The sequence below is a fragment of the Monodelphis domestica genome, chromosome 8 (genome assembly GCF_027887165.1).
Source record: "Monodelphis domestica isolate mMonDom1 chromosome 8, mMonDom1.pri, whole genome shotgun sequence".
Lineage (NCBI taxonomy): Eukaryota > Metazoa > Chordata > Mammalia > Didelphimorphia > Didelphidae > Monodelphis > Monodelphis domestica.
The window spans coordinates 22,483,759-22,496,473 of record NC_077234.1 but is presented as its reverse complement, the minus strand read 5'-3'; the positions used below and the strand labels follow the sequence as shown (position 1 = coordinate 22,496,473).

The 12,715-nt window shown below is 38.7% G+C and overlaps 1 protein-coding gene across 2 annotated transcripts in view; it reads right to left on the bottom strand.

Moving 5' to 3' along the window:
- OTOL1 (otolin 1) overlaps positions 1-12,715 on the bottom strand; it is a 65,869-nt gene that overhangs the window by 7,900 nt on the left and 45,254 nt on the right. The window contains exons 4-5 of one of the 2 annotated variants that reach the window (XM_056806861.1): positions 4,097-4,154; positions 3,599-3,970 (exon numbers count right to left, since the gene is read on the bottom strand). In XM_056806861.1, coding sequence (XP_056662839.1) covers positions 3,599-3,962 — 364 coding nt within the window. In that variant the 5' untranslated portion in view covers positions 3,963-3,970; positions 4,097-4,154. Of the gene's footprint in view, positions 1-3,598; positions 3,971-4,096; positions 4,197-12,715 lie in introns of those variants that run through there. The other variant, XM_056806863.1, reaches the window with a different exon arrangement.

Here is a 12,715-nt window from a genome sequence, read left to right as displayed (position 1 = left end):
GAGTAAACCTGGACCTTCACCTTGATACAGGAAGAAATCAATGTCAAATCGGGGTCTTCTTAGCTCCAGAAACGCAATGGGATTTTTTATAGCTAAGACAAATTCTCTTAATCACACTGAGAGCAAACATGATCTCAGATGACTGGGGAAGGATGTACGTTACATTATGGGAAAGATACAGAAGCTCCAGGATATGACTTTAGGACCACTACAAAGATAGGAAGTCACACTGGATGAAGTGGGGTAAAGTTTATCCCAGCACACCATCTGGTAACTTCCTATTTTACCCAATTATTCTTTTTTTTCCTTGTTTTAATTTAGAATATTTTCCATGGTTACATGATTCATGCCCCCCCCCCAATCTATCCTCCCCCCTCCGGATTCCTAAAAGCAGTTCCACTGGGTTACCATGGGTAACATGGTTCAAAACCTATTTCCATATTATTCATATCTGCAGTGGAGTGATCTTTTAACATCGAAATCCCAATCATATCCCTGTCACACTATGTGATTGATCATATATTTTTCTAATGCATTTCTGCTCCCACAGTTCTTTCTCTGGATGTGGATAGCGTTCTTTCTCATAAGTTCCTCTGGATTGTCCTAATTGTTACCCAATTATTCTTGCTCTCTAGGTCACATGCCCAACCATTTCTTCATTGATGTTTGACTGAAAGTGGTTTCAGAATGATCTAATCTCTGCCCTTCTAAACAGAGTCCTGAAGCACAGTCCCAGCTCCACCATCCCCTAACTCTACTCTATCACCTATTAAGTGATGGCTCATGATGTATTGCTGAGATTTTGATTCCAACCAACAGGCCTGGGCTAAAGCTGTAGACCCACATGCTATAAATCAAGCTTCTTTATGGCAACACTAACTAAAATGGGCAATTGAAACTATCCACCAAGATCTACAGATACATCACTAGGGAAACAAGTTCTTTAAAATGATGGGAAGTAGTCTATGTGGTCAAATTCATTCATTAAAGACCTTTAAAATGATGGGAAGTAGTCTATGTGGTCAAATTCATTCATTAAAGACCTTTAAAATGATGGAAAGTAGTCTATGTGGTCAAATTCATTCATTAAAGACCTTTAAAATGATGGGAAGTAGTCTATGTGGTCAAATTCATTCATTAAAGACCTTTAAAATGATGGGAAGTAGTCTATGTGGTCAAATTCATTCATTAAAGACCTTTAAAATGATGGGAAGTAGTCTATGTGGTCAAATTCATTCATTAAAGACCTTTAAAATGATGGGAAGTAGTCTATGTGGTCAAATTCATTCATTAAAGATAGACAAAACTCAAGAGAAGGATTATCATTTTGTACAAATACTGGAGTAAAGTATTCAACCAATACCAAAGGAGAGACTAGATCACAATTAGTGTGGTTAATGACTCCATTGAAGTTATCACATGTATTCAAATGGGCATTATTCAAAATTATATCTAACATTTTCATGATGGGGAAGTTCCTATTGCAACTCTCCATCTGAGAAAATACCCTATAAGGTAAATTCCCTCCTAAATGAGTCAGCCAGGTGACAAACTCTCTGGGTTTTTGCAATTGTTTACCAGTTATTTTTAAAATGATAATTATGTCAATGATGTTCACTTTTCCATCTCAATGGAAATATTCCATGTGGATTCAAAAAACACAATCACTCTAAAGGAATTCATTAGTCACACTAATCAGGACCTATATTGGCCAGCTAGTGGGTAGCAGGTAGCACAGAGGATTGTGGGCTAGGTCTGAATCATGAAGACCTGAGTTCAAAGGCTTTCTAGTTGTATGTCCCTGGGCAAGTCACTTAACCTCTATTTGCCTCATTTTCCTCAACTATAAAATTCATGTAATAATGGCACATACCTCCCAACTTTGTTGTGAATAGCAAGCACACAACACAGTGCCTGGTGCATAGTAAGCACTATAGAAATGCTTCCACCTTCCCCAGTTGTGATAATCCTCTCTATATAGTGAACTCTTGGTAAAGAAACTCATGATATCATTGCAGATCAGTTAACTGTCCTGCACACTGTAGTCTTAGGAAGGGACTTGCTCAGGGTCAAAGTGTCAATATTTGTCAAGGGCAGGATTTGAACCCATGTCTTTCTTTCTAGCTTTGCCATCATGTCCAGATGACACCATTAGATCATCCCAAGCATAATAACCCTTTGGAAACCCTTTCATTTGGCTTTGTAGCTTCTTTAAAAGATGATTGAAAAATACTAACAAAGAGAGGGCATATAACCTATAGGATTCTACTAGATGGTGAATGTTTGTTACAAGAGGATAAATGCTTTATCATAAAATGTGAAGGAGACCCAGAGGATAAAATAACAAATGAGAATGTTTCTGGATGAATCCGGTGCTGGGAAGAGAGTGATGATAAGACCTCCTGGAACTAACTTCTGAGGATGATCCTAAGCTGCATAAATCAGGTGGAGCGTCCCATCCTTCAAAGAAAATAATTAATCCAGTTCTCAGAGACTCGGTATTTCAAATTGAAATTCTGATGTTGACCCTCAGTGCCATAATCTCGTCAAAGCTGGAGTGGAAACGCAGCCATCAGCCATAGTATTAGAGCCATTTGAACTTTCCAATGTATTACCTGGAATTCAATGTAGAAACTTGCTGGGAAAAGCTAGAGGGCCAGCCTCCGGATTTCAATAAGGAGACAGAAGTAAATCGGCTTTATTTTCATAACATCAGCTTTCCATGCCTAATCCTACCTAAATACAAATACCGCTCCCCAAAGCTACCAGGGGAGAGACACGGCCACTGCCTCTTTTTGCTGAACCAATGCCAGGGCGGGGGAATAAATACACTGAAGAGCAGGCAAACTCAGTTGGCCAGAAAGGTCAAGCACTAATGAGGGTTACATGGTCAGTTATTGTTCAAAGGCGTCCTAATCCATAAGAATTTTCCTTTAATACCTACTCGGTGGCTGCCCTTATACTCTAGACTCATAAGCCCATAACAATTTATAAGGTAACGACAAAAGCTTTGGGGTTCTTACCCAACCCACACTTTAACCAAGTTCTACCCAGTGACCAAGTTCTAGCAAACACGGAACTAGGACCAGATAACTAGAGCTCTGTATCAGAGTGCTGGATTTTGAGGGCGCCGGCAGTCCTTTAGCAGTACAGAAACAATTGAATTTAGCACCTCTCTATAAAAAATTGTTGGGGGCAGCTGGGTGGCTCAGTGGATTGAGAGCTAGCCCTAGAGATGGGAGGTCCTAAGTTCAAATATGACCTCAGACACTTCCAAGCTGTGTGACCCTGGGCAAGTCACTTGACCCCCCTTGCCTAGCCCTGACCACTCTTCTGCCTTGGCGTCAATACACAGTATTGACTCCAAGACGGAAGGTAAGGGTTTAAAAATTTTTTTTAAATTGTTAAAATAGGAACCTTTTTTTTTTTAAATAGGGTTGCCTCTATTTTTGATGACACATTGCATACTACGTCCCATAATATCTTTTTTACAATTTTATCCTATTTCCCTTGGGCACACACACACACACACACACACACACACACACACACACACACGTCCTTATTAATGGCCTGGATGGACAATTTTTGCCAATACCTGGCCATCCGGGCTCCCCAGGTTCTCCTTTGGGTCCAGGAGCAGGCATGCAGCAGTCACAGCAATTAAAAAAGAAATCTGCCGTATCCAGAGTGAAGTTGTCAAAGGGGAAGAGAGTGGCCTCTGGCCCATGGGCGGAGGTCATCGTAGGAGACTCGGTGGTCATTTTCTCCATCTCAGCTGCCTCCGTAAAAGGTGTTTCTTCTTTGAAGGGAGGGATGGTGGATGGCTTCGAACCCTTTGGGACATCTTTTCCAGGAGGCTTCTTGGTAAACTTGGTCGATGGTGTGGTCTTGGCCAGTAAGCCTATTACAGCCACCACTAAAAGCACCAGGTTAACCCAAGGCCAAGAAAACATCCACATGGTTAAAGCTGAAAGGGAAAAAAAATGGGATTACATAGCATACTTTCCACCGCTAGATTGATCAGTGGAGCTCTTGAGTGGGTGAATATTCTTATCCTAGGAGCCAATTTGTTTTCATTTTTTCCCACTATTACCTCTTCCAAGATATTGTTTCGACTGGGTCAAAACGTCTTGCCAAACAGCAAACACGATCTATAAAAAATGAAACACAACTTAATAACTCACATACCCTGTGGGAAACAAAATACTTATAACTTCCTGACTTATCTGCCTCAGATTTATTGGAATCAAATACATTCATATTATAAGAAGATGAAAAGTATTGAACAGAATAGCTTATACTGGTAAACTCAATTATTTCTAGGGGAAAAATATGGCACCAGAGTCTTTAAATCTTCTTGTTATAATGTATCCTGATGTGAGAGTAATCTTTTAGACTCACTAAAATGGGGGAAAAAACATTAAAATACAAACATAAAGGAAAATAGAAACTCTTCTTTATGAAAGGTGCAATAAATCATTAAAACAAGAGTTTGGGTCCTGTCTTTGACATATGCCAGTTTTGTGACCTTAGGCAAAAAGCAACTTCTGGGTGCACTCAAACAACTGTCTAAAATGATATTACAGGGGGCAGCTGGGTGGCTTAGTGGATTGAGAGCCAGTCCCAGAGACTGGAAGTCCTGGGTTCAAATATGGCCTCAGATACTTCTTAGCTGTGTGACCCTGGGCAAGTCACTTAACTCCCATTGCCTAGCCCTGACTTAGAACCTTAGAACCTTCTGCCTTAGAACCAATACACACCACTTATCTGAATCAATGACTGGCCTCTAAGAAGATTCAAGGTTCACCCAGCAGTTCACAGCTAGTGGGACTGGCATTCATTCCTTGCCTGACTTCAAGTCCACAGGGTTCTCTTGACCTCTCTAAAGTCTCTTCTAGCTCTGAATTGAAACTCTATAGTCCTAGGTCACTTCTGGGTGAAAGAAGGCTTTCTGGCAGGGAGTGAGATAACAGGAAGAAAAAAGGCAAAATCAGAACAAGCCTGAAGGACTCCAGGGTTGGGATGGAGGAGCTGAATGCAGACCAGAGAGGTTAGAAGAAGCCACACTTCCCAATTGGGACCATTGATGACATAGTCTTTCTTTTCACAAGGATTTCTGGAACGCGCCTAGTTCCCGGGGTTTTCCTGGACATCAAACAAGTAAAATCCATAGCCCCTGCTCCCAAAAGGCTTACAACCCAATCAGAAACACAAGACATAACCACATAAAATGGTTTTGTTGGGTGAGTGTTGGGTTCTGATCTGTGTATCATGCTGCTCCCTCAAAAGACAACAAGCTCTCTAACAATGGCGCAAGGGAACAGTGAGCAGGGAAGGATTACTTTTGGCTTCATTTTTTTGTGCTCACTACAGACCTGCCTGGGATTTGGGAGGAAGAACTCTCAAAATGCTTGACTTGAGCCTCTCTTAGGAATAGGAATAGGAATGGAAACTGATTTCGTTGGCATTGGGGATTTTCAGGTAAGGAAAACCCCTCTACCCATGTAGGTTAGCACCTTCTTAACTTAAAAGGTAAGGACTGCATGAGTGTCAAACTCAGATTGAAACAGCTCATACTAAAGACACTAGCTGACCACAAACTGACTTAGAAAACCACATATTAACATTATCTATGTTCAATTGCATTTTTATTTATTTTATTAAATATTTTCCAATTACAGTTAAATCTGTTTTGGCCTCCACTCTTGGAGTTTGGGGCTGCTCTTGGTCCCTGAGGATTTGAAACCTTTGCTCTGCACTAGTAGAGCCACACATGAGAGTGACACATTTTCCCCAAACTCCCTTCAATTCCTACTACAATTCAATACCCAAGAAAAGCTCTGAAATCGGGGACCTAAGGTTGAGTCATGCTGCTGATGTTTTCCTCTTGGTGTCAACGGATCATTATGGTCCTATCCTATTGAATGCACTCATCAGCACCATCTTCAAATTTAAAATAAAATTATTAATAGAAATATAGTGTGTGAAATAACTCTTTGTCACAGAAATGTTTCTAATTTAAAGTGACAGTAGAGCAGGTCAACCAGGACATTGTCTAAGGGTCCAAAACTTTTTAAAGCATTCTCATGGGAGTTGGTAGGTGGCTTAGTGGATTGAGAGCCAAGCCTAGAGATAGGAGGTCCTGGATTCAAATCTGGCCTCAGACACTTCTTAGCTGTGTGACCCTGGGAAAGTCACTTAATCCCCATCACCTAGCCCTTACCACTCTTTTGCCTTAGAACCAATATACAGTATTGATTCTAAGATGGAAGGTAAGAATTATAAAAAGAAAAAAAGCATGCCTAGCATTTTACCTCCTTTGAATAGTTGAGATTAGCATATCAAATTATGAATGTAGGTAAATATAAAGCTAATCATCTCCCCTCTCAGAGAGCTGACCAAACTTCTCCACTCTACACCCATCCATTAATAGCCTCCCAAGCAGCTGCCTCTCTGTGTAACCAGGTTTCCACCAGAGTGACTGATGTCTTGAATCTCGACTTCCTTTCTGACCCCATGAAGTGGTACTCAAAGGCTTTTCTACTCCTAAAGGGCTTTGTTTGCTGAGGTTTATATTTTCTTGCCTCCTTTTCCCTCTTTTCTCTGAATTCATTATCTAAAAGATTATATTCCATTATCTTTCACATGGCTTAACACAATTTGGTTGTTGTGATGGTAATGGTGGTGATGGTGGTTTGTTGGGTTGGGTTGGGATTGGGGAGTTTTTTGCCTGTTTTTGTTAGTACTTCCCGCAGGTGCCAGAAGAACTTAATTATCATTCTCTTTAAAGTATCAGATTTTCATTTCTCTTCCATTTCTTTTTTTTAACTTTGATTATTTTTTAAGGTAGTTAACCACCAGAATCATTTCAGCAAACTGGAAGGAGGACTGTATAGTGTCTCATCAGCAAAAGCCAAGAAAGCTTCAGTTGGATGGAAAATCTGAAACTCGCATCAATCAATCAAAACCTCCTTTCTTTACCTGTCAAATCTGAGAGGGATCCTAGGATCGCAGACTTCAGGTAAATGGGTTATCAGAGGCCATCTCATTCAATCTATCCACTTACAGGCCATTTTACAAAGGAAGGCCAAAGAGGTTCAATGACTGGTCCTTGGTCATGGATAAAAGAACATCAAATGCCCTTTCAGAGACTTCAAGACCATCAGAATTTGGCAACCAGCTTGGGACTAGACAAGTGGAACCAGTATGCTTTGGCACTAACCAACCAAATCAAATCTTTGTCCCAAGTATGTCAAGATCCCTCTTATTGGGATTTTCTCTCCAAGAACCCCAGACAACTAAGCGGTACAATAGTACATTTAATCTGAAGTCAGGAAGATCTCAGTTCAAATCTAGCCTCAGCTACTTCCTAGAAGTGTTCCCTGAACAAGACCTTGAACCACTCTGTACTCATTTCCTCAACTTTAAATGAGAATAACAGCAGTTGTGACAAGGATCAAATGAGATATATGTAACTCAGTAGTCACTGGCAACTAGTAGGGGTTTAATTTTTTTTAAGTTTATTCTCTCTCTCCTTCATATTGTCACCTGTTTTTCTAAAGCAGACCTAGCACAACAATTATTCCACCCCTCCCTCACAGATATGTCATGCCCACAATTTCTAGTCATTGATCATAATTTTGCTTCCCTAAAAGGTTACCAGGTCTCTCCATACAACTGTTCCTGGAACTACTTCTATTAAGTTAGTATAACACAGTAAAAGAATGCTGACTCTAGAGTCAGAGGACCTGGTTCAAGTCCCACCACTGACATGTGTGACCCTGGGCAAGTCACTTAATCTCCTTCACTCTCAACATCTTCAACTGCAAAATGAGGGAGATCTAGCCAAATGCTCTCTGAAGGCCCTTCCAAGACTGAAACTATATAATTCTATATTTTTACTCAGCAGCTAAAACTTCTGAATCCTGTCTTAGTTGTAATCTTAGTGGAGCTTTACTGAGTTTGTGGGAAAACTATTAGATAGAATCACCACCAACTCCAACACCAACCAATATGGAACCTTGGATGATGAAGTTGACCTCACACAATCTCAATTTCCTCATCTAGACAATGAAATAGCAGACTCAATGATGGCCAAAGTCTCTCCTACTTATAGAGTTTTATGATTTTACAGCTCTACTCCCCTTGAATTTGGCCACTTTCTAGATTTCTGCAATTTTGTCTGATTTCCTGACCATCACCTTTCCCTGTTCTTGGGCTATGGATCTGGGGCCAATTCTCAGACCAGATAGCCTGCAATTTGACCTCCAGGATGCTTAAGAGTTCAGAAACTTCCCCCCACTCCCATCGCAACCCCCCAGATGTCAAGAAGTCCACAATAACAAAGGTATCTGACAAGAACGAGATTTGACATCAGTCAAGAGTGAAACAGAAGGAAGCCTGTTTTGGAAAAGCTACCGACAGACTAATGCACTCCAGGAAACAAGGACACGGTCACTTCCTCCTATCTCAGGGCTGCCATGCTATTTAATACCCCTACAAACCAAGGACAATGGATGGCATTGTAGCAGTACTGTAACTGAAGTAATTAGCCAGGTAATGGTCTGTGGGGCTCATTACAGCAGAATGTCAATTAAAACATTTGCAAGGAGATTGTGCAAAGCCCTTTGTTTTTAGGTCGTATAAATTACAAAGACTGAACTGTGAAAAGCCTAGATCACGACCGTACAAGGAAAAAGAAAATTGAGTTTATAGATGTGTGTGTTTGATGAATTTGCTTTATATCCCACTGAAATGGAGAAGTCAACAAGAGCCATCAATTGCATAAAAAATACAGAGAATGAAATAAGAGAATTTCAGGGCTGCCTCAAACTTATTCCTTAGGTGTGACCTGAGAAAGAGAGACATCTTGAGGAACTCTTGTTTATGTAATATATTTTTCAATCAATTCAAGTACCAGTTATTAGTTTAGCTTCAGGTTTTTGTTCAGGGGTTTATGAAAGAGAGAAACAAGAGAAGTAGAAAGAATGTTCATCCCAAAGATGGAACACTTGGGTCTCTAGGAAGATGCAGAAAGGTACTTTTTTTGACTTAAGCGAATTCACTCTACTAGGAAAATACCATTTTACATCGTCTACTATTTGCAAATGTTTTTCCAAAAGGAAAAAAAAAACAACCTGCAAAGTTGTCCTGAGAATTCTATCATTATGGAGGAGTTCATTTTGGACCTGGAAATAAATACATCAGCAGATGACCACATTGGCTCTCATTGAATACTACCAGAAGAATCAAGTTATAATAATGAGCTTATAGGCTAAAAATAAATAAATATTTTGAGCTGACAATACAAAAATACATTTTAAAAAGTGAATTATAAGTCTTTAACAGAAGCATGTGGTAAAACCAAGGAATATAATAGTCACCTAATTTCTAGCATAATAAATTGACTTTGTTTTAAGTGGTAGTCATCATTTCTAATTATTTCATAAAGAATCGCAGACACAGTATAGCTTAAGGTAAAAATGATATCCAACAATCTTTTTGATTACTTTTACTCCAAGTAACTTCCAAGATAATCACTACTATTCTAGTTCCATAGTGCCATCAAGAGAAAACCTAATTTGTAAGACTGATATTTTACTATATAACTCAGAAAGTGACTTCATATATCCCTGTAACAAAAATAATCATCCAAACTAAATATCTCTTCCATACTGCCCTCTGGGTCCAATGCTCAAATTTCTTATTTTTTATGATCATATTATATCCTGGTTAAATTGAATTTTTTCCCAAGAATAGAGGCAGTAAAACAAAGCTTTAAATAACTGATTTCTCATCCTTGATTCTACAACCACCATCTCTGAATACTATTCAAAAAAAAAAGAAGGAATGAAATTATAACACTACCAGTAATCCCATACTCTTATCTGTTAGGCACCTTGTTCCAAAAGATGAATGATATCAGGAGTTCCTTTAAGCCCATGATCTTCCTACAAAAGCCCTCATGGAATATTAAGTGAAACAATGTTTGTTACCATATCCTACCTTATAAATGTTTGCCTTATGAGCAATCCCTCATCTGGCTGTCACATTGGATGTCCAACTTCACTAACAATCAGACAGGAATGGGTTTTACTTTGCCCATAACCAAAAGGAGAGGAGTGCCCCTATAGGGGGGAGTTAAGGGGATTGGTGAATATTTTCTGAAAGTTAAGTAAAAGAGGCCTTGAAATCTGAGGAAATGCAAATACCTTGGGACAGGTGAAGACTTAGTTCTTCACTTGGACTAGATTGGCTGCTTTCCAAACAGCTCCTTTGTGGCCTAAGGTACAGACAGAATTATCCTCTGCTGTCATGCTCTGAGGCCACTGAGAGAAAATGCTCAATAACAGTTTGTTTCAAAAATGGTTTTGGTTAGTATTTGTTTCCAACATAAATAGTTGTCTATTAGTTCTTTTGACCTGTGGATCAAAAAAGTATTGATTTGGTAAGTCCTCATTGTAATGGATGGACAGCTACGTAATGCAGCAATAGAGTGTTGTGCCAAAAGTCAGGACAATTCATCTTCCCGGGTCAAATCTGACCTCAGATGCTTAGTAGCTGTGTGACCCTTCACAAGACACTTGATGCTGTTCGTCTCAGTTTCTTCATCTATAAAATGGGCTGGAGAGAGAAATGGAAAAGAGCTCCATTATTTTTGCCAAAGAAACCCCAAAAGGGGTCACAAAGAATTGAATACAAGTGAAAACCAACTAAACAATAGACCCATTTCTGAAGTTCTAGAGGATAAGCAAGAGATTAACATCCAATCCTTTAAAGCCCAAGGGTCTTCAATGCAGAATGAGTTATTTTAATCATAACTCAACCCTTCAATGAATCTCAGCAGTGTGGACAGTCATTCTTTCCTAGAATCATTGATATAGAGCTAAGGGCTAACAAAGATCATAGAGTTCAAAATCTTCGTTTTGTTGATGAGAAAAATGAAGCCCAATGAGGTAAGTCACATGTCTGAGGTCATGTGTAGGATCACAGATGGGATCTCAAAACAATCTCACACAGCTGCTTTATTTTAAAAAGGAAGAAACTGAGGTCCAGGGTAGGTCTGTGACTTGTCCAAGACCCTAGATAATAATCAGCATCAGAAGTAAGATTTAAACTCAGGTCCTCTGATTCTATGTCCATTTCTTGATCCATCGGTGAGGGGTTGCAATTCTTGTTCACATTTTCTCCATTAGTCTTGCATAGTGATTTCATTCAACGCAAGGTATTTCTTTAGGTCTCTTTTTTTCATTTTGGGGGCATCATAGGAATACTTGAGCTACCACTAATTCCACATAACAACCAACCCTACTTCTATTTCAAAAAATAGCACTTTTTCCCTCATTGGTCAACTCTATTATACACTACTGTAGTAGCTTATGTAATAATTAAACTTATTTTCAGGAACACATAATTATTCAATTCAATGTTTAATATTTACTGGGCATTTTCTTTGTTCCATTAATCAAAGACTTCCTCTAGTGCTTGCTCCTGACAAGTCAGTAACCTTAAATTCCCAAAAAGCTAGACCAGCAAAGCATGTTGTGGTTGTTCCTTGATCATTTTTCAGTTATATCCAATTCATTCTGACTCCATTTGGGGTTTCTTTTTTTTCTTTTTTTTAATTTTTAAATATTTTCCCATAGTTGCATGATTCACTTTTTCTCCCTTCTCTCTTCCCTCCTCGCTCCTAGAGCTGAAAAGAAATTCCACTGGGTTATACATGTATTATCACTCAATACCTATTTCCATATTATTCATTTTTGTAATAGAGCAATCTTTTAAAAAACAAAACCCCAAATCCTATACCCATGTAAACAAGTGATAAATCATATTCTTTTCTTCCACATTTCTATTCTCACATTCCTTTCTCTTAATGTAAATAAGCATTCTTTCTCATAAGTCCCTCAGGAATGTCCTGGATTGTTGATTGCTTTTAGTAGCAAAATATGTTGCATTTGATCATCCTACAATGTTTCAGTTTCTGTGTACAATGTTCTCTTGGTTCTGCACATTTCATGGAGGTCTTTCCAATTCTTATAGAAATCAGGCAGTTCATCATTTCTTATAGCACAATAGTATTTCATCACCATCATATACCATAATTTCTTCAACCATTCCCCAATAAAGGGGCATCCCCTCATTTTCTAATTTTTGCCACTACAAAGAGCATGGCTATGAATATTTTTTGTACAACAATTTTTATCTCTTTGAGGTATAAATCTAGTAGTGATATTGCTGGATCAAAGAGTATGCTTTTCTTAAAGTCCTTTGGGCATAATTCCAAAATGCCTTCCAGAATGGTTAGATCAATTCACCAGCAATGCATTAGTGTCCTCATTTTGCCACATCCCCTCCAACATTTATTGTTTTCCTTTACTGTCATATTGGCCAATCTTCTTGTGTGGGGTAGTACCTCAAAGTTGTTTTGATTTGCATTTCTCTAATCAAGAGGGATTTAGAAGACTTTTTCATATGATTATTGATATTTTTGATTTCTTCATCTGAAAACTCTCTATGCATGTCCTCTGACCATTTGTCAATTGGGAAATAGCTTGATTTCTTATACATTTGACTTAGTTCCTTATAAATTTGATAAATTAGACTTTTGTCAGAGATTTTTGTTATAAAAAAAATTTCCCCAGTTTGTTGCTTCCCTTCTAATTTTGGTTGCATTTGTTTTGTTTGTACAAAATGTATTAATTTAATGTAA